This window comes from Saimiri boliviensis, chromosome 9, assembly GCF_048565385.1.
Source record: "Saimiri boliviensis isolate mSaiBol1 chromosome 9, mSaiBol1.pri, whole genome shotgun sequence".
Taxonomy (NCBI): domain Eukaryota; kingdom Metazoa; phylum Chordata; class Mammalia; order Primates; family Cebidae; genus Saimiri; species Saimiri boliviensis.
In genome coordinates, this window is record NC_133457.1 from 24,311,188 (window position 1) to 24,339,031 (window position 27,844).

The 27,844-nt window shown below is 37.0% G+C and overlaps 1 protein-coding gene across 6 annotated transcripts in view; it reads left to right on the top strand.

Annotated features, from left to right (window-relative positions):
• Positions 1-27,844, top strand: part of NMD3 (NMD3 ribosome export adaptor) — a 115,716-nt gene that overhangs the window by 29,309 nt on the left and 58,563 nt on the right. Inside the window, exon 17 of one of the 6 annotated variants that reach the window (XR_012519160.1) lies at positions 18,728-18,851. The exons of 3 other annotated variants lie outside the window; for them this stretch is intronic. Coding sequence is in view for 2 of the 3 variants with exons in the window: in XM_074405598.1 (XP_074261699.1) it covers positions 193-308 (116 nt within the window). In the remaining variant the exon portion in view is untranslated. 2 more of the 6 variants (XM_074405598.1, XM_074405597.1) reach the window with 2 other exon arrangements.

Genomic DNA, 27,844 nt, shown 5'->3' on the forward strand with positions numbered 1-27,844 from the left:
TATAAATTTACCATACCATAGTATGGTTCCCATACTCAAGAGACTTGTGGGTCCCCCAGTATTCTTAATTGTGTCCCAAAGTTGTTATGACTTGGGAAGGCTGTTATTAATCAAATGTAGAAGAACATGATTTATAACCAATTTATAAATACAACTAATTTACAAGTCAGTATGATCATTATTTTTTCGTAGCCAGATCTGCACTTGAAGCTGCTGATTTAGCATCAAAAGTCACTGATGGGCCAGGCACAGTAGCTCACTCCTGTAAACCCAGCACTTTGGGAGGCCAAGGAGGGTGGATCACTTGAGGCCAGGAGTTCAAGACCAGTCTGGCCAAAGCCCCATCTCTTAAAGTTACAAAAATTAGCTGGGCGTGGTAGTGTGCACCTGTAGTCCCAGCTACTTGGAAGGCTAAGGCAGGAGAATCATTTGAACCCAGGAGGTGGAGGATGCAGTGAGTCAAGATCTCACCACTGCACTCCAGCATAGGTGACAGAGTGAGACTCTGTCCCCGCCACACCCCCAATAAAGTCACTGATGAGCAAGAAAAGTTGAGGGGTAGAGTTGCTTGTGTAATTGAGATGTTGAACAGCATCAAGCTAATTCCTTGCTACAGTATAACCCAGAAGCTCTGGGCTGTTTACCAGGAGATGCCTCCCTGGTCAGTGCTTAGTACCAGAGTTTTCCTAGACCCTTTAATTTTAGTAAATGCGTTCACATTGAGTCAGTCCTTGCATAACTAGGTATGTTATTTCCAGCCCAGGGAATGTTAAAATGTTTTTTAAATTTTTTAATTAAAAATTAAAAAACATTTTTAATTATCCATAATTTCAGAATTACAGAAAAGTTACAAGAATTCCTGGATACCATTTGCCCATATTTGCCAAATGTAAACATTTTACCTCATTTGCTTGCTTTCCCCTTCTCACTAATTGTTTTTTCCTAAACCATTTAAGAGCAAAATGCAGACATGATGCATCTTTATCCTCTAAATATTTCAGCGTTCCCCCACCCAAAAAACAAGGAATTCTTGAATTACAGTATAGTGATCACTATCAGAAAATTGACACAAAACTGATATCTAATTGATAGACCATATTGAGATGTCAGTTATCCCAATAAAGTCCTTAATAAAAATAGTAAATCTAAGATTGTGTGTTGTATTAGGTTCTCATATCTCTTCAGTCTTCTTTAATCTGGACCAGTTCTGAGTGTAATGTTTTATGTAATTGACATTTTTGAAGAGTCCAAGCCAGTTGTTTTGTAGAGTGACCTCAATTTGGGTTTGTCTGATGCTTTTTCATGATTAATTTTAGGTTAATGTCCTTTTGGTAGGACTATGCCAGGAGTGATTCCAAATTCTCAATGCATAGAATCAGGAAGCGTGTGCTGTTGATTAGTCCAGATGTTCCCAAACTTGGTTATTTGTTGGTTTTCTGTTACAAGGAAGAGCTGTTTTTTCGTATGTTTACTTACTCATTTGTTTTTCCATGTCATTGTGGACTCTTGAATTTTTACTTTAATAGAATAGGATTTAGCCCTTTGCAATTGTTTTTACTTAATTTTTAAAAAATATTTTCAGTGTACAGACAGTGAAATGTCTTTTTGATGTACAAATCTATGATTTTTAACACATAGATCATTTAATTACTACAGTCCAATTATAGAACAGTTCTATCACATCCACCCCCAAAAAATTCCATGGTTTATTTTTATTTTTATTTTTTTTTAATCCTTCCATCCTTAACCCCTGGCAGCTTCCGATCTGTTCTCTGACTTCATAGTTGCTCTTTCCAAAATATATATATATGAAATCATACAGTATGTAGCCTTTTAAGTTTGGTTTCTTTCACTCAGCATGGTGCACTTGTGATTCATGTAAGGTGATGTGTAAATCAAAGTGGGTTCCTTTTTATTTTTGAGTAATATTGCATTTATGTGTGTTTGTGTGTGTGTGTGTAAATATATACCACAGTTTATCCATTCCTATGTTAAGATATGATTGCATGTGTGTGTGTGTGTAAATATATACCACAGTTTATCCATTCCTATGTTAAGGTATGTTTGAGTTTCTAGTTTTTGCTAATTAGGAGTAAAGCTGCTATGAACATTTCTGTACTGGTTTTTATTTTACGTGGGTAAATAACTAGGAGTGGGATTGTTGGCTCCTATAGTTAAGTGTATATTTAACTTTGTAAAAACCTGCCAAACTGTTTTCCAAAGTGGCTTGTGCCACTGTGCTTTCTCACCAGCAGTGTATGGGAGTTTCACTTACTCTTCTTCCTTGTCATTTTTTGGTGGTGTCAGTTTAAAAAAGAAGCCATCCAGATAGGTGGATGGCGTTGCCTTTTTATGATTTTAATTTGCATTTCCATACTGGCCAATAATGCTGAACACCTTTTCATGTGCTTATTTGTTATGTGTATCTTTTTGTCAGTAAAACAGCTGTTCAAATCTTTCATCTATTTTTAAGAATTGGGTGTGTTTTAGTTGGTGTTGCTGTAACAGAATACCATAGACTAGGTAACTTAATAAAAAAGCAAACATTTTTTTCACAGTTCTGGAGGCTAGGAAGTCTGAGATCAGGGTGCTAGCTAGTATGGTCAGATTCTGGTGAGAGCCCTCTTTGTGGTTTGTACATATGTGGCTATTTCTTGCCATCTTCTCACATAGCAGAGGGAGAGCTCTGTAGAATCTCTCATCCCTTTGTAAGAGCACTAAGCCCATCAATAAGGGCTCCACTTTCATGACCTAGTTAATTACCTCTTAATGACCCACCTCCTAATGCCATCACATTAGAGATTAGAGTGTCAGCATACCAATTTTGGGGCAACATAAACATCCAGTCCATAGCAGATTGGTTGTTTTCTTGTTTTTTATTTTGATGTTAATATTGTTCCAGAATTGGCCAATGGGTACTCCTTCAAGCCAGGTCTTTACATCCTTTTGACAGGTGCTTCTCTGTATTTGATTTTGTTCATGGATGCTGATAAAAGCCTTTGGGCAGGATTTGAATTTTTCTTGTTCAGGCCTCATGTAATCTGCTCTTAGCTTATTTTGCATCATGAGGAGCCAATATACTTAAAAATAGGGCAGTTTGAGTTGAGTCATCTGTGATTTAAGGAATCATGAAATGGCTTTATAAAAAAACACTGATGTCAGTGTTAATGTGTTCTCTGCTTATCAGTTCTGTCACATGCTGAAATAACTTGATCAGTGGGGGGTAGTGAACCATGATGACGGCAAGAAATCAGTCTAGGTATCTTTCTGTACTTCAAAATAATGTAAGAAAATTCAATTTTAGTTGATTGACTTGATATATTTTGAAAACTGCCTTATTGTCTAGGGAAGAGACATGATTCATGGTGTAGTCTGACAAAACAAGTTCTCTAGTAATTAAAGGTTGTTTGGAATAGGTTGGGCAGCTGCTATGTTTCTGTAGCAATGTTGTTTGTATTGTTTTAACTGATGACAGTTTTATTTTGTTTTTGTTGGAGTCAGCACTGCAGTGCTGCCTGTCACACATTTTCCTTCTGACAGTTTAACATAAATACGGTCTTTATCACCTGCTTTACAGCATTGTTGTGAAGCACTTTAAGATAAAATATGTACTAGAACTAGTTTATTAAGTGCTAGACAATTCTTGGGAGGCTGTATGATGAAAATGAAAATGTTTTGGAATCATCTTACCTGTCACTTATTAGCTATGAAACTTTCTGAATATCTATTTCTTTAGTTCTTTAAAAAGGGCATAGTACTGTTCACTATGTAAAGATTGCTAAAATTCTTAGCATAGTCAGTATGCAACAAATTGTAATTCAGTAGTATCTGCTTTTAAAATTTATTATAAACAGTTTCAGTGTTTAGTATTTAAAGAAGTTGAGAAATGACTTGTTAAAAAGTTGAGAAATGACTTGTTAATTGTTTCATTCTGTATGTATACACATTTTAGAGCAGCATAGAGTCATAGAGTTTGTTCTAGAAAATTGATATGGTATAGGGAACCATAAAGACAAAACTAGAAATTACCTATAACCTATCACAGGGATTCACTGTTAACATTTTGTCACTGTTAACATTTTGATATTTTTGTTTTTTAACACACTTTATTTTCTATTTAATTTTACACTTACAGAAAAGTTGAGAAAACAGTATAGGGAATTCCCATATTCTCATGCCTGGTTTTCCCTATTAACGTTTTATATCAGCATGATATAAAATATAATTATACCTTTGTTGTAATTAATGAGCCAATATTGATACATTATTATTAACTAAAATATGTATATTTAGAGTTCCTTAGTTATCTAATTTTCTTTTCCAGGGCCCCATCCAACATTTAGTTGTCATGTTTCCTTATGCTCCTCTTGGTAGTGGCAGTTTCTTAGGTTTCCTTTTTTTTGATGATCTTAACAGTTTTGAGGAATACTGCTCAGATATTTTATAGGATGCTCTGCTGTCGGAATTTGATGTTTTCTCAAGATAAGATGAGTTATAGTTTATTGGGAGAAAAACAAGAGAGGCAAAGTACCATTTTCATGACGTAATTTCAGTGGTGCTTACTATCGGCATGATTTCTCACTGTTGATGTTGACCTTGATCACCTGACTGAGGTAGTGCTTGTCAGATTTCTCCACTGTAAAGTTACTCTTTTCCCCCCTTTCCGTACTGTAAACTTTGTAAGGAAGTCACTCTGCACAGCCCACACCAAAGAGGTGGTGAGTTATACTGCCCCTCCTTAACCATGGGGTATCTACATAAATTATTTGGAATTCTCCTGGATGGGAGATTGTCTCTTTGTGATTTACTAATTATTTCAATCATGTGTAGTCACATAGAGTCATGAATATTTATTTTATACTTTGTGTTATAATCTGATACTATTTTAATTATTTTGTTTTTTGAATTGTTCTAGCTTTGGCCATTGGGAACTCTTTCAGTTGTCTCTTTTGGGGGTATGGTCCTTGACAAACCCCCATCATTGTCTTATGGTGTGTGTGTATGTTGAGCATTTTCTTACATTCTGGTACTATAAGCTGTATATTTATTGCCCTATAATTGGTCATTTTTGCAAGGAGCTTTCTCTTTTTTTTTTTAATTGGAGAATGGTTTTAGAAACCAACATCTAGGTGCCAGGTATGCTTGCTGCTACTGAGGGGTCATTTCATTTAGTTCCTCTTAGTTAACAGAATTTTTAAAAATGCTGTTTTACTAACCTATATATTTATATGTATTTGTAAATGCTTCTATATGTAACCAAATATATTTACATTAAAGTAAACGTGAAGTCATACTGATGTCTCCAATTCTAATTAATTACTGCTTGGATCAGTCTAGCTTCTTATCCTTGTTTATCTGTGTACTCCCACTCCAACACCTGATTTCCATCATCTGCCATCCATTTACTTATTAAATTTTGGTATACAAGTATTGTAGTACAAGAATTACTAACCTGCACCCTGTAAAAAACAACTTTATTAACTACCATAAATGCTTTATGTGCAGTTCCCTTTTGCCCTTAGTATTACCAACTGTACTAATTTCCAGAGTTACTTCAGTCAGCACCTTTTCCCCATTCCCTTTAGTGCAATTATTTCATATACTTGTGAAAGAGTTAGTCTTATCGTAGTCTGCCTTTCTTCCTGGGATCACCTGACCTAAATGATTTTGTTAAATTTACTTTTTGTGTTGTAAATTTCTAGGGTTTTGACAGATTGGTAATGTCTTGTATCTGCATTATAGTGTTGTACAGAATTTTACTGTCCTAAAAATGACCTGTGCTTCCCCTGTTCATCCTGAACCCTAACTCTTAGCAACTGCTAATCATTTAACTGTCTTTATAGTTTTACTGGAGTGAGATGATATCTCATTGTAGTTTTGATTTGCATTTCTCTGATAATGATGTTGAGCACCTTTTCACCTGCTTGTCATTTGTATATGAAATGTATATTGAGAAATGTCTATTCAAATCTTTGCTCATGTTTTGATTGGATTATTAGATTTTTTCCTATAGAGTTGTTTGAGCTCCTTATGTATTCTGGTTATTAATTCCTTATCAGATGGATAGTTTGCAAGTAAGTTCTCCCATTCTGTGGGTTATGTCCTCACTTTGTTGATTGTTTCCTTTGTTGTGCAGAATCTTTTTAATTTTATGTGATCTTATTTGTCCAATTTTGCTTTGGTTACCTGTTTTTTTAGGGTATACTCAAGAAATCCTTGCTCAGACCAACATCCTGGAGATAGATTCTCCAGTGTTTTCTCTTGTTAGTTTCATAGTTTGAGATCTTAGATTTAAGTCTTTAATTCATTTTTAAAAATTTTTTTATGTGGTAGGAGATGGGTCTAGTTTCATTCTTCTGCATATTGATAATCCAGTTTTCCCAGTACAGTTTATTGGAAGAGACTGTCCTTTCCACAATGTATGTACTTGGCACCTTTGTCAAAAATGAGCTCACGGGGGATGTATGGATTTGTTTCTGGGCTCTCTATTCAGTTCTATTGGTCTGTGTCTGTTTCTATGCCAGTACCAGGCTGTTTTGGTTATTATACCTTTGTAGTATAATTTAAAGTCAGGTAATGGGATTCCTCCAGTTTTCTTCTTTTTGCTTCAGATAGCTTTGGCTGTTCTGGGTCTTTTGTGGTTTCATTTACATTTTAGGATTTTATTTTTCCATTTCTGTGAAGAATGCCATTGATACTTTGATAGGGATTGCATTGAATCTGTAAATTACTTTGGGTAGTATGGACATTTTAACAATATTGAGTCTTTTAATTCATTAACATGGGATATCTTTCTATTTTTTTGTGTCCTCTTCAATTTTGAACATCAATGTTTTATAGTTTTCGTTGTAGAGATCTTCACTTTTTAAAATTCCTAGCTATTTAATTTTATTTGTAGCTATTGTAAATGAAATTACTTCATTGATTTCCTTTTCAGATTGTTTATTGTTGGCATATAGAAATGCTACTGATTTTTATATGTTGATTTTGTATTACACAACTTTACTGAATTTGTTTATCAGTTCTAATAGTTTTTTTGGTGGTCTTCAGGTTTTCTAATTAAAAGATCCTATCACTGGCAAGCAAGAATAATTTGACTTATTTCTTTCCAGCTTGGATGTCCTTTATTGCTTTCTCTTGCCTGATTTCTCTAGCTAGGACTTCCAGTACTATGATGAATAAGAGTGGTGAAAGTGAGCATCTTTGTAGTATTTCAGATCTTAGAGGAAAGGCTTTCAGTTTTTTTCCCATTCAGCATGGTACTAGCTGTGAGTCTACCATATACGACTTTATTATGTTGAGGTTTGTTCTTTCTATACTCAGTTTTGTTGGGGTTTTTATCCGGAACAGATGTTGAGTTTTATCAAATGCTTGTTTTAGCATCAATTGAAATTATCGTTATTTTTTTTTTGTGTTTCATTCTGTTGATATGGTATATCATGTTGATTGATTTGCATATGTTGAACTATTTGCAGCCCTGGGATAAATTCCAGTTGGTCATGATGAATGGCCTTTTTATATGTTGTTGTATTTTGTTTGCTAGTATTTTGTTGAGGGTTTGTACTTAAATATTCATCAGTGATATTGGCCTATAGGTTTTGTTTTTTGTTTGTTTGTTTTTTTTAATATGTGCCTGGTTAATAGAGTAATAATGGCCTCATAGGATGAGTTTGGAAGTGTTCCCTCCTTCTTTATTTTTTAGAAGAATTTGAGTAGGATTGGTATTAGCTCTTCCTTAAATGTTTGCTAAAATTCTGCAGTGAAGCCATCAGGTCCCAGGCTTTTCTTTGCTGGGAGACTTTGTGGCTTTGATCTTGTTATTTTTTATTGCTCTGTTCACATTTTGGATTTATTCATGGTTCAGTCTTACTAGGTTTTATGTGTCTAGGAATTTATCCATTTCTTCTAGGTTTTCCCATTTATTGGCATATACTTGCTCCTAATAGTCTCTCATGATCCTTTTAATTTCTGCAGTATTTGTTGTAATGTTTCCTTTTTCATCTCTGATTTTATTTATTTGGGTCTGTTTTCTTTTTTTCTTAGTTAGTCTGACTAAAATGTTACCAGTTTTGTTTATTTTTTCAGAAAAACCAACCTTTTATTTTGTTGATCTTTTGTATTTTATTTCAATTTCATTTATTTCTGCTCTGATCTTTGTTCTTTTCTTCTACTAATTCTTGGTTTGGTTTGCTCTTGCTTTTCTAGTTTTTTGAGATGCACCACCAGATTGTTTTTTCTGATGTCACTTTGTAGTGCCCTTTTGCTTTTATTCTGGGCTGTAGAGATTAGAATGAGGTGCAGGTTCTGAGCCTCAGCCTTAGCTTGCATATTTTCTCTTGGTCTTCTGCCACTGCTTTGAGAACATGCTTAGTTGAATCTGTTAGAGAGGAAGAACAAACCCAGGTTGCCATACCTGAAGCCAGCTAACCCTCAGACATGTGAGCAAGCACAGCTAAGAGTAGGGCTGCCTAGCCAAACCCTAACTTACCCCATGAACAGTAAACTTGTATGCCCCTGAGGATTTATGATTTTTTTTCTTTCTTTTTTTTTTTTAACCCTCAATATCTGGAGGAAAGAGGATTTATGATTGATACAGAGCATTGTTGTGACATTAGACAATTGATACTCCGACATACCAACACTGAATTAACAATTTTTGTGACTGGGCATTTCCAGGTTTTTTCTTTCTTTTTTTTTTTTCCTATAAAAATCTGTTTCATTTATCATTCTTTTTCTCAGAACATATATGTAAGAATGAATTTACTGTGTCAAAGAGCATACATGAATCTCAGTACATAGAAAAATCCTTTTCAGAAAGGTTGTACCTACCATGTGATGTAGTTTATGATACTGTCTCTTTTATAATCTTACTGTTCTTGATGTTTGGCATGTTTTCTCTTTTAATATTTTCTAGGCTCCATGCAGGTGAAGCTCAGTCTATAGTGATCTGTTCGTTGAACTTTTATAGCAGTTACCATCTGTCCTACATGGTTAGTTTTTATAAACTTCATGAGTTATTACCATTTTTACATGTATGTGACTTTGTCTCCAACTAGGCTATGTATTTCTTTAGGGTAGCATAAATACAGCACAATGCATAGGTCCTCAAGTTTGTAGTTAGTACACTCTGATTTTGAGCTACATTTTGAAAAATGAGTGGTCTTCTTGGTTGGATATTGATTTGCTTTAATTCTTTGAGAGTCCATTCATGAGGCAAGAAGTCAAGCAAAATTTTAAGGCTTTGGAAGTGTGGTAAATATAACTTGTAAAGGGAGTTGTTTGTATTGGTCAAGACTTCATTTTTTTTATAGAAGCCAAATCTGCATCTAATCTTATACGTTGTTAAATTTTATATGAGTAGCGCTAATTAGTCAACCACAGAAGTCTGATACTGTGGTATTAGCACAGACTGTTCAGTTTTAACACACAGTAAATTATTTTCTTCCTCCAGGTAACTTTATTGTATGTAATGTCACGTATGCTATTTATAAATAATCATATGAACAGAGAACCACAAATGACCTATACAGAGAAGAAAAACTACTGGGGAATATTCAAGAACTAGAAAATATGTTGGGTAGTTTTCCTGTGTTTATAGATTTAGACCAGAATAATGCTGATGGGCTGACTAGCAAAGGACAAGATAAATCTGTGTACATCTGGATTCAAGAGTGTTATATACTAAGAGTGCTGTAGAAGTCTCCATGGAATATTACTAGGTTTCTAAGATGATGATACTGAATAGCCTGGAATGTCTTCTTCTTTGTCTCCAAGAGAGTCCTTAAAAAGTCCACATTCTAATGGTAGAGTTCCTATTTTGGCATTTTGCCTTTTGTGGTAATAGATAGACTTTGACCCTAGGTAAATTTGTGATGGAGCAAAAGTTTATTTGGGTTTGTTACCTTTACCCCTTACTCTTTGCCCTCCGTAGTCATGTTTTTCCTCTTGCTTTCTTTATAGGAAATGGTCTGATACTCATAGTCAGGGAAAAATAAATAGTTGTGGATTAAAGTATTGTTCTTGAGAGTATTTCATCTTTGTCAGGGAACAGAGATGCTTATTTGCACTTGTGTTATTGTCCTTCTACCATCACCACTGGAAAAACATTTCTGGGTAGTCTCTGCCTCCCCAACAGGACTCAGGATGGAACTTTTGAAGCAGTGTTACCCCAACCAACTCAAACCCATAAATATGAGAATAAATGATTATTATTTTAAGCCACCGAGTTTTGGGGTGGTTTCTTATGCAGCTTTATTGGCAATAGCTAACTGATACTTTCTACATCTTTACAATTCATTTCACTGTGCAACTTCTGATGGGTAATAGTTGGTCTGATTGTAGAATTAGGGCAACCCTCTTTCCCCAAACACCTACTAGGGTTAAAGTTCAGATGAGAGTAGATGTACCCTTATAGATTCCTTTAAAGTAGCCTGACTTTTCTGCTACTGTTTTCTTGAGTGTGTACAAAACTTATCTTTAGTGAATCCCCATACATCATTTCTACACAGTACAGGTTTTACTGGTTTTAATAGTACTCTGGAAGGTGTCTTGAGGTGGAGGAGTAGTATGGTTTGACTCTGTGTCTCCACCCAAATCTCATGTTGAATTGTAATTCCCAATGTTGGGGGAGGGACATGGTGGGAGGTGATTGGATCATGGGGTGATGGTTTTCCCTATGCTGTTCTTGTGATAGTAAGTGAGTTCTCATGAGATCTGATGGACATCAGTGTTTGGCACTTCCCGTCTCCTCCTCTCCTGCCACCATGTGAAGAAGGTGCTTGCTTTCCATTTGTCTTCTGCCATGATTGTAAGTTTCCTGAGGCCTTCCAGTGATGCTTCCTATTAAGCCTGTGGAACTGCGAATCAATTAAACCTCTTCTCTTCATAAATTACCCAGTCTCAGATAGTTCTTTAGAGCAGTATGAAAACAGACTAATATATAAGGAGGGATTGGGGAGGCTAAGAAGACAACTCCAAGTGTTCTCAGTCTTGCTTCAGGCTGGGCAGCCTCTTACTTTAGATATTGGCTTGTGGCAGTGTCCATTTCCTAGTTTTGATCTTGTACTATGTTATCTGAGATGTTACCATTGGGGGAGACTTCCCAGTTGACCCTTGAACAACATGGGTTTGAACTGTGAGGGTTCACTTGTAGGTGGAATTTTTTCAGTAAATATATTGGAAAATATTTTGAAGATTTGCAACAATTTGAAAAAACAGACAAATCATGTAGCCTAGGAATATCAAAAAAATTAAGAAAAAGAGATGGCATGGATGCATAAAATGTATGCTAGTCTATTTTACCTTTACTACCGTATAATATGTACAAATGTATTATAGAAAGTTAACATTTATCAAAACTTACACAGACAAACACATCTTGTACATTCACCTTCCCAGAAATGTAAACAGATGTAAAAATGTAGTATTCAGTCATAACTTCATAAAATTAACTGTAGTGACACTGTAGTATTATAATAATTGTAGTTACTTCCTGTTGCTATTGTAATGAGCTCATGTTGGGAGTATCCAGTTAAAATGCCATGTGACTCTAATCATCTCTGCATGAGCAGCTCATTTCTCTGGTAAATTGCTTATCCCAGTAAAAAGTGATGATCTCTCTTGGTTCTTGCCTATTTTTCATTGTGTTCAGTGCAATACTGTAAACTTTAACACCATGCGACCCCTATGAAATGCCACTAGTAATGCTGAAAGTGCTCCTAAGAAGCAGAGAAAAATCGTGACAAGAAAACATTGAGTTGCTTGATGTGTACTGTAGATTGAGGTTTGCAGCTGTGTCCACCATTTCAGATGATTCACCTTGTAAACAGATGATGTCAACTTACAGTATTGATAAATACAACACAGTACTGTAAATGAATTTTCTCTTGACTTTCTTAATAACATGTTCTTTTCTCTAGCTTTATTGTAGGAATACAGTATATAACATATAAACTATGTGTTAATTGACTGTTTATGTTATTGTGAAGGCTTCCAGTCCACGGTAGGCTCTTAGTAGTTAAGTTTTAGGGGATGATCTGTGGATTTTCAGTGGTGTGGGTGGTGAGTCCTAACATCCATGCTGTTCAAGGATCAGTTGTATATTCATTTTTTTTCTATGCACCTATAATTATTTCAGAATAAAGTTAAGAGTTAAAAGTATTGCCGTGTTAATATAAGATTATATATATCAGCTAATATATAAATACATCTTTTAAAATATTATATATTTTTTCTCTAATATTAGCTTGTATTACAATACTGTGTTTATATAAAGTTTATAAGGTGAATAATGATACATCTATATTAGCTAATATAAGCTAATGTTAGAGGAAGAGAAATAATTCTTCCTTTGCTATTAGATGATTTAGAGAAACGAGTGAATATTGACAGTTTTTTGAGCAACCTATTCGTCACTGATTTCTGAGATTTTCTTTAGAGAAAAGTTAGTATGACAGAGCATGTGTATGTTTATTCAGTTCCATCTAATCTATTTTAGAAGAGTTCCACAAAGGAACCCCCCCCCCCTTTTTTTTTTAAGTTATTGCTGATGTTAGCAAAGGGAAGGGGATGATATTAGATAAAAGAAAAGAGAAAAATAGAGCTTCCTTTTATGTGAGGTTATCATTAGGGAGGTGGCACAAAACAGAGGACTAGCAATTTTTAATTTTGGCAATCCAGAAAGACTTCTGTCTTAGAAAATGAAAAGCAACTTATTTTCATTAGGAGTGTTTAGCATTGTGAAAGTTTGCAGAAATATGCTTGTTTGCTGTCAGATATTTGGAAGCTGAAGCCCATAAAAGTTGGATGAAGACTTACCAGCTTGGGGAATAAAGTATTCTGACAGCTTCTAGCTTTGGACTTTAACCTAGTTCAGTAATAGTAACATCAGTGTCCTATACTTTTCTCCATGGTTCTGTGGTTTGAGAATATACAGTGTAAGCAAAAATAAGAGAAATACTTTCTCTTTTTTAAAAGATAATTTTAAAGGATGTGATATGGCTTTTCTTAGTACTTGTTTTGGTATTTCAAAATACCTTATGATGAAAGAAAATCTAACATGGGAAATAGTGAAACCACCTTTGAAAAATTACAACTGAGGAAATGATGATAGTAAAAGAAATCAGACCTAATTCCGTCTTGCTTCTAACCTTCAAGCTGTCCTTGTTCATTCCTGGGCATAGGCCAAACTAACTTTTGGGAAGGAATTCAGTTCATGGTTTGATTCTGAAACAGAACTGATAACAATTTTGTTTTCCCAAAAGACCCCTTTATCACCTGGAGACCACCAGTCTGCCTTTGTAGGACTAACAGATTAGCTACAGGATTAGGAAATTACAGTTCAGGGGTCATGCAACTCTGGCTCCAAGACTCTGAACTTCCCCAAATTGGTCCTCTACAGAACATCACTACTGTAAAACCTAAGATCAGTGCTTGACATATTTTGCAGACCCTGTACTCGGTGGATCAGTGGATACTACTCAGACCCATAATCTAGCTCAACCAGTTCTGCCATCCCACCCAGGAATAAAAGACAACAAGAAAAACTCCCTTTGACCACCCCCACCCCGCCACTATGATTTTATCTCTAACCTGACCAATCAGCACTCCCCACTTCCCAAGACCGTACCTGCCAAATTATCTTTAAAAACTCTGATCCCACACGGGGAGACTGATTTGAGTAATAATAAAACACTGGTCTCTGGGACAGTGGCTTTGCACGAATTACTGTTTCTCTACCGCAATTCTCCTGTCTTGATAAATTGGTTAGGCAGTGAGGAAGGCGAACGCACTGGGCAGTTAGAATAGGTCTGATAATATTCTCACCTAATCTGGCATACCCCTCTGACTAAATCTTGGAAAGTTTAGCAGCGGATTAATGGTATGACATATGGAAACTCATTTAATTTTACCTCAGCATATGAAATAATTTATCAAGAAGGAATGGAGACTGGTTATGTCCCTTTGTTTTATAACCATTTTTTTTCACATTTTTCTTTTTCTAAGGAATGAGGATTCAAAATAAACATATTTACTTAAAAGGCCCACAGATATTATTTAGCTATCTTTATCATGCATTTCTTTCCTTTAATATGGGACCATATGGAAAGGTATTTTTACTCTACGCATAACGTGTGTGAAAGAAAGTGTAGAGAATATGATTAAGTGCATAGGCTGAGGAACCAGATGTCCTGGGTATAAATCCCAGCTCTTACTGTGACCCTTAGGCAAGTACCTTCTTTTAACTCAGTTTCCTCATCTGTAAAACAGGAATTTCATTGTTTAAAATGTTGGGGTCTAATTATTCTGAGGTTAATAGTAAAGCAGTATTTTTCAGGTGGTCTGACATAAATGGGCTGGAAGTGCAAAAAGAAAGACAAATGGGGCGGGACCAGTAAAAAGGAAGATGAACGGGTGATATTCAGGGATCAGAAGTTGGAGATGCCCTTGGGCTGGCTGCTACACCATTGGAGGCACGGTTAGTCAAGCTTGAATTGGCTAAAGGGTTTTGCCTCTGCCTATCTGGATTCACTTCATTCTCAGAGCTACAATAGTATCTGCCACCAACTGCCACACGTTGGGAGTCAAAAGCCTTTCTCTTTCTTTTTTCAGCCTTCTCAGTTCCCTTAGGTGCCTAACAAGAGAGGCAAGAGAGCCGGGAAATGTAGTTTGATACAGATGTTCAGAGTATAGAAGGGTAGGTGGGCTGAAAAAGAACAGGTAAATAACCTGTACAAAGACTTCATACATGTGTATATATCTTTTATAGTCAGTAACTGGCTATCTGTAGGAAGGAGAACTCGGGGGCTGGAACATAGCCTTGGAGGGATACATTATTTTTACTCCTAGGTTTTGGGCTTTGTTTTTAAGGCCTTTAGGTCCATAGAATTGAATTGATTATTCTCAGTTCATTGCACACGGTTTTTGGTCCTTGTAAGTCATTATGCTCATTCCTTTCTCCTGTTGTCATGCTATGGATGTCTACTTCCATACTTCTATTTAGATACATTGAAATATATATATATATATATGAAAAATATATATATATATTTCATATATAAAAATATATAACATAAATATATTTTTATATATACATATATACACATATATATTTGATATATACATACATATATATATATATAAAATCTCCACACTGTTATTTATAGGTTAAATTTAGGGAAATACTGTTATGCTAAATATTTTATTAATCATTACTTTTTTATACTGACAGCATTAGGTTTTTAAAATGGATCTATGTTATTGTTTATAAATTTGGTTCACTATTTTTTATTACATAGTATTCTGCCATATGCATAGACTACCTTTTCTCTTATCCATTTCCCATCGTTGGGCATGTCAGTCACCTGCAATTATCTTGTGCAATGCTGCGATAAAGAGCTCATTTGTTTTTCTTTTATTTTGAGGCCTTGTTAAGAGTTTCTGGGCACATACCCAGTGTGGTAGGCAGCCTCTAAAATGACTCCCAATGTTTCTTACCTCCTGATATTCATGCTCTTGTTTAATGTTTTTCCTTTTAATATGGACTAGGTCTAGTGATTCTTTTCTAACAAATAGAATTGTGTCAAATATAATGTGATGTAACTTCTGAAATTGGGTTTCAGAGAAACTGTGACTTCTGTCTTGCTCACCATTTCTTATTCCCTCTCTTTTGGAGCTCTTGCTCTAGAGGAAGTGAGCTGCTTCCTATGAAGAGGTCCACGTGGCAAGGAACTTATGTCCCTGGCCAATAACTGAGGACCCTTAGGGCCTGCAACACTATATGAGTGAGCTTGGAAATGAATCTTCTGAGCTTACTAACAACCACATTGATCCTTAAACTGGCTATAGTTCCAGGTCCTTGATTGCAGTCTTTTGAAAGATTGTGATTCAGGGCATTCAGGAAAGTCATGTTTGACTTTTCAACCTTTGAGATAATAAGTGTTGTTTTATTATTTATTTTTAAGCCACCAAATCGAGTAATTTGTTACACAGAAATAGAAAATGAAACATCCAGGAATGTGATTTTTGGGTTGTAGGATGCATATGTAGGGAGAAAATAACTCCCATACCATTGTAATTGGAAAAGACCCCTGTTAAGACAGATTAACAAGAGAAAAACAAGTTTATTAACGTGTGTATTTTATACATACAAGAGAGACATCCAGACAATGAGTAGTTCCCAAAGAGGTAGCTTTGAATTCCAGCTTTTATTTTATTTTCAACAAAGAACAGTAAATTTTTAGAGAAGTAACAGCACAAAGGAAAAAGATTTGGGGTCTCTACAAGTAGCAACTTGTGGGGAAGGCAGACAAATGGCAGATAAAGGGTAACCAAGCATGTGAAAATGAATTTCCTCAGGTATCATTTCAAGGCTGATGAGGGTTTAAAGCCATCTTCAGTGGTTAACCTTTGTTGTCCATGAGGTAGCAGAATACCTTTTTTCTTATAAATCTGTGTCCTGCTTTCAGGCAAATAGAAGGAGGGCAGAGAATTCTCCTGCATCTGCTGCTGCTGCTGCTTTTTTTTTTTTTTTTTTCTGGAGCCGGAGTCTCACTCTGTCACCCAGGCTGGAGTGCAGTGGCATGATCTCGGCTTACTGCAACCTTCTCCTCCCAGGTTCAGGTGATTCTTGTGCCTCAGCCACCCAAGTAGCTGGGATTACAGGCGCCCACCACCACACCCAGCTAATTTTTGTATATTTAGAAGAGATGGGTTTTCATCATGTTGACCAGACTGGTCTCAAACTCCTGACCTCAGGTTATCCGTCGTCTTGGCCTCCCAAAGTGCTGGAATTACAGATGTGAGCCACTGCATCTGGCCCATCTGCTGCTGCTTAATCATCTTCAGCTTAACAATCCTTTATTTAGGGGAGGCATATTCTGGTCTCCCACAGATAGCTAACTATAAGGACTGTCAGATTTCTTTCCTACCAGCAGTACTTGAAGGTTTCTGTTTCCTCATAGTTTCACTAATACTTGATAATATCAGGCTTTCCCCACTGATTTTTGATAGGTATAAAGTGATGCTTACTCTAATGTTGGTTTTAGGCATGGAAAATATATTGTTTGTTGTGTATGGTGTCCTTTCCTAAACAGAAATATTTAACTTTGATGTAGTTATAGCTGTAAATTTCTTTTTTTCTTTTTTTGAGGCAAGTTCTCATTGTCACCTTAGCTGGAGTGCAGTGGCACTATCACAGGCCACTGTAGCTTTGACCTCCTGGGCTCCAGCGATCCTCTTGCCTAGTAAAGGGATAAAGTTGCCAGTTCTTTTAAACAATAATTTTAGGTTTAATTAAAATGGCCACCAGGTGGTACCAATGCCTGATAAATACTTCTGAAAATCAGAAACATTATTATTGTGCTTCACATCTGTTAAAATTGACAGTATAATTAAGGAGATAATTCTGGTCCCGTCCTAGTTAGTTTTCAAGAAACTCTTTTTAAGCTCCAAGTTGAAGAAGTGTCTTTCCTCTATGATCCTATTGCTAATAGTGCTCATCAATTGCTCTGTAATTGTTTACTTGAGTCTGTTTCTACTCATGGTAGAGATCAGGACATTTTCAGCCTCACTAGGCCCTGAATAATGTGGCTTTGATTTATTTTTCTGGTGAACATTGGGTTATAAGTTAAAGCCAGGTTTGAGAAAAGTAAATTCTAAAATGTAGACTTTCCAATTTAAATAGGTCTTTCAATACTTATAAAATCTGTAGGCTTGGGAAAATAATGAAAATAAACATTTCATTGTTTAAATTTTATATTTTGAATTGATAATGAAAAAGTAGTCAACACTCTCTCCCTCATTCACTGGGCTGATCCACAAGTCCCCTTTCCTTTTGGGAAATAGGCCTAGAGACATTTTAGGCCCTTGAAAAATAAGTTTTATCAATGAGTATGTCTAAGGACTCTAAGGCTAACTTTAAAGCAACAGCCTAGATTCTACGTATGAAACTTTTAAAAAATCATTTATTCTGAATAGCACTAATGAGACTTAGGCTGTGTCTGTGATGTCTGAGTATACTAGAAAGTCTTTATCGGCTCCTTCCCGTTTATCTTCTTAGAGATGACATCTTTTCTGTATTGTTGGTGCATTGAGAGATTCAGCCAAGTATCATCAGGCTTTCCATCATCCATGGAACACATCTCCAAAACGTTCTAGCTGTTCGCTTGTGACAGATAGTATGTCCTCACTATTGAACACACTTAAAAATTATTAATACCAACATTTCCAGAAGTGTGATTAGTGATGCGATAGTCCTTTAAGAAACTACCTGTACTTGGGGAAAAAAGTATCCTATCCCTTTTTTCTGTCTTTGCAGCTCATATTAATTATATTAAAGACTCTAAAACGCTTCAGCAGTGGTTCTCAATGGAGTGGTACTACCCCCTAGTGGACGTTTTATGAATTTGTGGGAGTGTTTTTGTTGTCACAATAATTAGCCAGAAGCCATGGTGGATACATACTAGGTCACATTCAGTACACACAACAGTGCTATAGAAGCAAGAATTATCCTTCAACCCCTGGGACTTTCACTTGAACTGACAATCACGTAGCTAAAAAATCTGTATCTAATTAAGCCTACTACTAATTGTGTTGAACATATCAACACAGTTATTAGGATTTTATAATAGACACTTGAATTTCTTAGGACTACAATGACAATACAAATCAAGTAAAGATTGTATAAGAAATAATTTTTCTTTTCTTTTTTTTTTTTTTTTTGAGACAGACTCTTGCTTTGTAGCCCAGGCTAGAGTACAGCAGCATGATCTTGGCTCACTGCAACCTCCGCCTCCTGGGTCCTGGTTCAAGCGATTCTCCTGCCACTGTCTCCCGAGTAGCTGAGATTACAGGCACGTGCCACCTTGCCCAGCTAACTTTTTAATGATTTTAGATGGGGTTTTACCATGTTGGTCAGGCTGGTCTTGAAATCCTGACCTTGTGATCTGCCCACCTTAGCTTCCCAACAAAAATAATTTTTTTAAAAAGACATCGTTTTGAAGCCTTCAGGGGAAAATGGTGAATGGGAGGCAGGACAAACTTGTAGCTCCCACTTGGATGGACAAAACAGCATATGGAGACCACATCATAAACTTTTCCTGCAAGAACTACCACAGGAACATACGAGGAAAACAAAGAATTCACAGACCCTTTGAAAGAAGTGGCTTGCCACTGCAAATTCCAAGAAACAGTCAAAAAACTGTGAGTGCCCAAAGTGTGAGAGGGTGAAAATCAGCCTCAAAACATACATCCCCACCAGGGAGCCTGAAAATCTGGATCACGGGAGAAGGCTTCAACTTTACTTAGAGCTGAAATGAATTTAGAGAGTGGAGAGAATTATAAAAGTAAAATAGGAAGCAGGAAAGGCCTGTAGGCACTGCCGGCCTCCAGGGAAGCTGAGGAAACTCACTTCTGACTTTATTTCACAGGGGTCCTTGGGGAGGGCTGCCAGTGGAATTGGGGAAAGACCACAGGAAGAAGGGAAGTTCCAGCTGAACTTTGTAATAATATCGACCAAGTATAAATTTTCCAAGGCAGAGTCTGGGGGTTGGGGACAAATGGGAAGTGCAGACACAGGCACAGAAGCCACAGCCGGAGGGGTGAAGCCTGAAAGCCCTGCTTGCTTTCTCAGAGGAGAGGCTGGTAGCCTGGAGCCTGTTCTAATCCCTGCTCACCAGCTGCCTGGATATAAACTCTGTGTTGTTGGGGGAGCACAGTGTGAGTGAGACCAGCCTTTCTGACTACCTGGGAGCTGGGTGAAGCCTGTCACTGCTGGCTTTCCCTCACTGACCTGGTGACCTATATAACGCAGCAGAGGCAGCCATAATCCCTTTGGCCTGAGAAACACACCCCTATCTCCCACAGCAGCTGCAGCAAGCCCCACCTAAGGAGAGTCAGAGCTCAGACACATGTAACCTTGTCCCCACCTGATGTTCTCTCTCTAGCAGACCTGGTAGCTGAAGACAAAAGACATAAATCTCTAGGGAGTTCTGTGGCCCTGCCCACCACCTGAGAAACATGAGTACTTATCCAGGTGACCCTAGAGAAAGCTTGTTTCCTCCCTATACTACCACATATGATGATGTTTTGAAAGTGCTGCTTCCTGGCTGGAGGCCAACCAACACAGCAGCTTATAAAAGAACAACCCTGCCCTCGAGGAGAAAACAATAGCTAACTCCACTGCATGTAACATCTTGGCTAACCAGATGTCCCGAGTCTGACCACGTGACAACTTTGCTGCTAGCACAATCAGCATTCAAGAAAAGTAGCACACTAAACAACTACAACCAAAGTCCCACACAGAGTCCACCTTATTCCCCTGCCACCTCCACCAGAGCAGGTGCTGGTATCCACTGCTGAGAGACCTGATGACAGATGACATCACAGGACTCTTTGCAGATACTCCCCAGTACCAGCCTGGATCCTGATAGCTCTGCTGGGTGGCTAGCCCAGAAGAGAAATAACAATCACTGGAGTCCAGCTCTCAGGAAGCCTCATCCTTAGGAAAAGGGGGAGAGCACCACATCACAGGAGCACTCCATGGGACAAAAGGATCTGAAGAGCAGCCCTTGAGCCCCAGATCTTTTCTCTGATATAGTTTACCCTAATGAGAAGGAACCAACACAATTCTGGTAATATAACAAAACAGGTTCTTTAGTACCCCAAAAGATCACACTAGCTGACCAGCAATGGATCCAAACCAATAAGAAGTCTTTCAGTTGCTAGAAAAATAATTCAGAAGGTCAATTATTAAGCTACTCAAGAAGGCACCAGAGAAAGATCAGTATCAACTTAAATTCGAAAAATTTTTCAGGATATGGATGGGAAATTATCCAGAGGAATAGCACAAATAAAAAACAATCACAACTTATGGAAATGAAGGACATACTTGGAGAAATGCTAAACTGGAAAATCTCAACAACAGAATCAAAACAACCGAAGAAAGAACTTCAGAGCTTGACACAAGGATTTTGAATTAACCCAATCCAACAAAGACAAAAAAAGGTAAAAAAATTAGCAAATCCTCCAAGAAGTTTAGGATTATGTTAAATGACCAAACCTAAGAATAATTGGTGTTCCTGAGGAAGAACAGAAATACAGAAGTCTGGAAAACATATTTGAGGGAATAATTGAGGAAAATTTCCCTGGCCTTGCTAGAGATCTGGACATCCAAATACAAGAAGCTTGAAGAATACCTGGAAGTTCATCACAAAAAGATTGTCACCTGGGCACATAGTCATCAAGTTATCTAAAGTCAAGGTGAAGGAAACAGTCTTAAGAGCTGTGAGGCAAAAGTACCAGGTAACCTATAAAAGAAAACCTATTAGATTAACAGCAGATTTCTCAGCAGGAACCCTGCGAGCTAGAAGGGATTGTGGTCCTAGCATTAGCCTCCTTAAACAAAACAATTATCAGCCAATACTTTTGTATCCAGGAAAACTGAACTTTGTAAATGAAGGAAAGATACAGCCCTTTTTAGACAAACAAATGCTGAGAGTTTGTCACTACCAAGCCAGCACTGCAAGAACTAAAAGAAGCTCTATATCTTGAAACAAATCCTCAAAAACACCAAAGTAGAACATTCTTAGAAGGTACTTCTCACATGACCTATAGAACAACAACACAATGTAAAAAAAAAAAAAAGGTATTTGGGCAACAACTAGCATAATGAGTAGAATAGTACCTCACATCTCAAGACTAATGCTGAATGCAAACGTTCTAAATGCTCTTACTTTTTCTTTTCTTTTCTTTTCTTTTATTTTTGAGACAGAGTTTTGCTCTTATTGCCCATGCTGGAATGCAATGGCACAGTCTCGGCTCACTGCAGTCTCCACCTCCTGGGTTCAAGCAATTCTCCTGCTTCTGTCTCCTGAGTAGCTGGGATTACAGGCACGTGCCACCACACCCAGCTAATTTTGTATATTTGGTAGAGACGAAATTTCTCCACGTTGATCAGGCTGGTCTCGAGCTTTTGACCTCAGGTGATCTACCTGCCTCGGCCTCCTAAAGTGCTGGGATTACAAGCATGACCTACCATGCCTGGCCAGATGCTCCAATTAAAAGATATAGAATGGCAGAATGGATAAGATTAATTCACCAACTGAGTATCTGCTATCTTCAAGACACTCACCTAACACATAAGGACTCACATAAACTTAAGGTAAAGAGGTGGGACTATACATTCCATGCAAATGAACACCAAAAGTGAACAGAAGTAGCTATTCTTACAACAGACAAAACAGATTTTAAAGTGACAGTAGCTAAAAAAGACAAAGAGGGACATTATATAATGATAAGAAATGTAGTCCAACAGGAAAATTTGACAGTCCTAAGTGTATATGCACCTAACACTGCAGCTCCAAAATTTATAAAACAATACTAGACCTAAGAAATGAGATAGATGGCAACATAATAATAGTGGGGGACTTCAATACTCCACTGAGAGCTCTAGACAGGTCATCAAGACACAAAGTCAACAGAGAAACATTAGACTTAAACTATACTCTAGAACAAATGGACTTAGTAGATATTTGCAGAATGTTACACCCAGCATCTGCAGAATATACATTCTATTTATCAGCACATGGAACATTCTCCAAGATAGAAATATGGTAGGCCACAACAAGTCTCAATAAATTTAAGAAAATTGAAATTATATGAAGTACTCTCTTAGGCCACAGTGGAATAAAATTGGAAATCAACTCTGAAAGGAACCTGCAAAATGCAAGCACATGCCAATTAAATAATTTGCTGCTGAATGATCATTGGGTCAACAATGAAATCAAGATGGAAAATAAAATGTTCTTTGAATTAAATGATAACAGTGATACAACCTATTAAAACCTCTGGAATACAGCAAAAGCAGTGATAACGGGAATATTTACAGCAGTAACAGCCTACATTAAAAAGTCCAAAAGAGCACAAATGGACAATCTAAGGTCACACCTCAAGGAACTAGAGAATCAAGAATAAATCAAGCCCAAACCTAGCAGAAGGAAGAAATAACAAAGATCAGAGCAGAACTAAATGAGATTGAAACAAAAAGATACAAAAGGTAAATGAAACAAGAAGCTTACTTGAAAAGATAAAATTGATAGACCATTAGCAAGATTAATCAAAAAAAGAAAAGAGAAGATCCATATAAACTCAATTAGAAACGAAATGGAAGATACTACAACTGATACTGCAGCAATACAAGGTATCATTCGAGGCTACTATGAACACCTTTATGTACACAAACTAGGAAACCTAGATAAGATTGATAAATTCCTGAAAATATATAACCTTCCTAGGTTGAACTAGGAAGAAATGGCAACTCTAAAACTCTGTTCTGAGTTGAAAAAAATTTGCCAACAATTTTTTTTTTCTGCATTAAGAAAATTTTTTTGAGACAGGGTCTTACTCTGTTATGCAGGCTGGAGTGAAGTGGCACAATCTGGCTCACTGCAACCTCCACCTCTCAGGTTCAAATGATTCTCATGCCTCAGCCTCCCGAGTAGCTGGAATTGCAGGTTCATACCACCGTCCCCTGCTAATTTTTGTATTTTTAGTAGAGATGGGGTTTCACCATGTTGACCAGGCTGTTCTTGAACTCCTGTCTTCAGGTGATCTTCCTGCCTTGGCTTCCCAAAATGCTGGGATTACAGGTGTGAGCTACTGCTCCCAGCCATGCCAATATATATATATATATATATATATATATATATATATATATATATATACATACACACACACACACACACATATATACACACACACACATATATATACATACACACACACATATATATATACATATATATATATATATATATATATATTTTTTTTTTTTTTTCAAAAAAAATGTCTTGCTCTGACGCCCAGACTGGAGTGCAATGGCACGATCTCAACTCACTGCAATCTCTGCCTTCTGGGTTCAAGTGATTCTCTTGCCTCAGTCTCTTGAGTAGCTGGCATTGCAGGCACACACCACCACACCTGGCTAATTTTGTGTATTTTTAGTAGAGATGGAATTTCACCATATTGGCTAGGGTGGACTTGAACTCTTGACCTTGTGTTTTGCCTGCCTTGGCCTCCCAAAATCTTGGGATTATAGGCATGAGCCACTGCACCTGGCTGCCAACAATTTTTTTTTTTTTTTTTTTTTTTTCAGCAAGGTTGAAATGGCAATTTAAAAAAATGTCAACAAGAAAAAAAGTCTAGAGTTGAAAGATTCATAGCTGAATTCTATCAGACATTCAAAGAAAAATAAGTACCAATCTTGTTGACACTATTCCAAAAGCCAAAGAGGGACTCTTCCCTAAATCATCCTAGGAAACCAGTATCACCCTAATACCAAAACGATGAAAGAACATAACCAAAAAAGAAAACTACAGACCAATATCCCTGATGCAAAAATACATGCAAAAATTCTCAACAAAATACTAGCTAACCAAATTCAATAGCATAAAGGTAATCTATCATGATCAAGTATGTTTCATAGAAGGCATGCAGGGATGGTTTAACATAAGCAAGTCAATGAGTATGATACACCACATAAACAATTAAAAACAAAAATTACTGATCACCTCAATAAATGCAGGAAAAGCATTTGGCAAAATCCAGTATCACTTTATGATTAAAACTCTCAGCAAAGTCAGCATAGAAAGGATATGCCTTAAGATAATAAAAGCCATCTTTGGCCAACTGACAGCTAATATACTGAATGAGGAAAAGTTGAGAGCATTCCACTGGAGCACTAGAACAATACAAGGATGCCCACTTTCACTACTTCTATTTAACATAGTACTGGAAGTCCTAGCCAGAGAAATCAAACAAGAGAAAGAAATAAAGAGGATCCAAATTAGCAAAGAAGAAATAAAACTGTCACTGTTCATGGATGATATGATTGTATACCTAGAAAACCCTAAGGACTGATCCAAAAAGCTTCTACAACTGATAAATGAATTCCATAAAGTTTCAGGATACAAAATGCATGTACACAAATCAGTAGCAGTGCTATACACCAATAGCAACTAAGCTGAGAATCAAATCAAGAACTCAATCCCTTTTGCAATAGGTGCAAAAGAAAAATACTTAGGCATACACTTAACCAAGGAAGTGAAAGATCTGTACAAGGTAAACTACAAAACACTGCTGAAGGAAATCATAGATGAACAAATGGAAACACATCCCATGTTCATGGACAGGTAGAGTCAATATTATGAAAATGACCATACTGCCAAAAGCAATTTACAAATTCATGCAATTCCCATGAAAATACCATCATCATTCTTCACAGAACTAGAAAAAAAATCATAAAATTCATATGGACCAAGAAAGACCCTGTAAAGGAAGAGTAAGAAAAAAGAACAAATCTGGAGGTATCACATTGCCCAACTTCAAACTATATTTATAAGACTGTAGTCACCAAAACAGCATGGGTACTGGCATAAAAATAGGCACATAGACAATTAAACAGACTAGAGAATCCAGAAATAAAGCCAAATACTTACAGTCAACTGATCTTCAACAAAGCAAGCAAAAATGTAAAGTGGGGAAAGGACATCCTGTATTAGTCATCAAGCTCCTAGAGCCCCTGCCAAACCACTGGCTAGGTCCAAAAGCTGAAGAACTTAGAGTCAGATGTTCAAGTACAGGAAGTATCCAGCATGGGAGAAAGGCGAAGACTGGAAGACTCAGCAAGTCCACTCTTCCATCTTCTGTTTGCTTTTTCTTGCTGTGCAGGCAGTGAGGGAATGGTGCCCATCCAGATTAAGGGTGGGTCTTCCTGTTCCAGTCCACTGACTCAAATGTTAATCTCCTCTAGCAACACCTTACAGACACACCCAGAAACAACCTTGCATTTTTCAATCCAATCAAGTTGATGCTTAATATTAACCGTCACTGCACCCTATTCAACAAATAGTGTTGGGATTATTGGCAAGCTCCATATAGAAGAATGAAATTGGATCTTCATATCTTACCTTAAACAAAAATCAACTCAAGATGCATCAAAGACTCAAATCTAAGACCTGAAACCATAAAAATTTTAGAAGATAATGTCAGAAAAACCCTTCTAGACATTGGCTTAGGCAAAGACTTAATGACCAAGAACCCAAAAGTGAATGCAACAAAAGCAAATATCAACAGATGAGACTAAATTAAACTAAAAAGCTTCTGCACAGCAAAAGAAATAATCAGCAGAGCAGACAACCCACAGAATGGGAGAAAATCTTCACAAACTATGCATCCAACAAAAGACTAATATCCAGAACTACAAGGAAGTCAAACAAATTAGCAAGAAAAAAACCAAACAGTCCCATCCAAAAGTGGGCTAAGGGCATAAATAGACAATTCTCAAAAGAAGATACACAAATGGCCAACAAACATTTTAAAAATGCTCAACATCACTATCAGGTAAATGCAAATTAAAACCACAATGAGATACCACCTTACTCCTGCAAGAATGGCCATAATTTAAAAATAATAGATGTTGGCATGAATGTGGTCAAAAGGGAACACTTTTACACTGCTGATGGCAATGTAAACTAGTACAACCACTATGGAAAATAATATGCAGATTCCTTAAGGAACTAAAAGTAGGCCGGACATGGTGGCTCACTCCTGTAATCCCAGCACTTTGGGAAGCTGAGACAGGCAGATCACTTGAGATCAGGAGTTCAAGACCAGCCTTGCCAACCTGGTGAAACTCTGTCTCTACTAAAAATACAAAAATTAGCCGGGCATGGTGGTGTGTGTCTGTAATCCCAACTACTCATGAGGCTAAGGCAGAAGAATCACTTGAACCTGAGAGGTGGAGTGATCACACCATTGCACTCCAGCCTGGGCAACACAGTGAGACTCTACCAAATAAATAAATAAATAAATAAATATAGATCTACCATTTGATCCAGCAATTCCACTACTGGGTATCTACCCAGAAGAAAATAAATGATTATGTGAAAAAGACACTTGAACATGCATGTTTATAGTAGCACAATTCACAACTGCAAAAATGTGGAAGAAGCTCCAATGCCCATCAATTAAATGGATAAAGGAAATGTGACATATAAATATATATATACACACACACAAACACACATCATGGAATACTACTCAGCCAAAAAAGGAACAAAATAAGGTGATGTGCATTCTGATAGAATTGAAGACCATTATTCTAAGTGAAGTAACTCAGGAATAAAAAAACGTATGTTCTCACTTATAAGTAGGAGCTAAGCTATGAGGACACAAAGGCATAAGAATGATACAGTGGACTTGAGGGACTTGGGGAAAGTGGGGGCGAGATGAAAGACTACACATTGGGTACAGTGTACACTGCTTGGGTGATGGGTGCACTAGAATCTCAGAAATCACCACCAAAGAACTTATCCATGTAACCAAACATCACCTGTTCCCCCAAAACTACTGAAATAGTAATAATTTAAAAAGACATGGTTGTGTCATCCAGGCTGAATTGCAATGGTTATTCACAGGTGTAATCATAGTGCACTGTGGCCTTGAACTCCTGACCTCAAGTGATCCTCCCGCCTCAGCCTCCCAAGTAGCTGGATATATTTTGTTTTGTTGGAAGCTTTGCCAAAAGTTGTTTCTTACTTCAGAAAGGCATGAGGGAATGTGTTAACTTCTCTTCCCCAGGTCTGCAAGGGGCATGGTTTCAAAAGCAAGAACAACTCAGCAACATGCCTGACCTGCCTTCTTTCACATCTCCATCCAGGAGCTTAGAGATCTTTTTCTAACTTTTGTAGGCATGAAAGTAGACAGCCCAGGTGAACTTCTTTTTTTAGAAAGCCCGGGAAAAGCTATGGGAGGACTGTGGCTGGAACAACCAATCAGATGTCAAAGT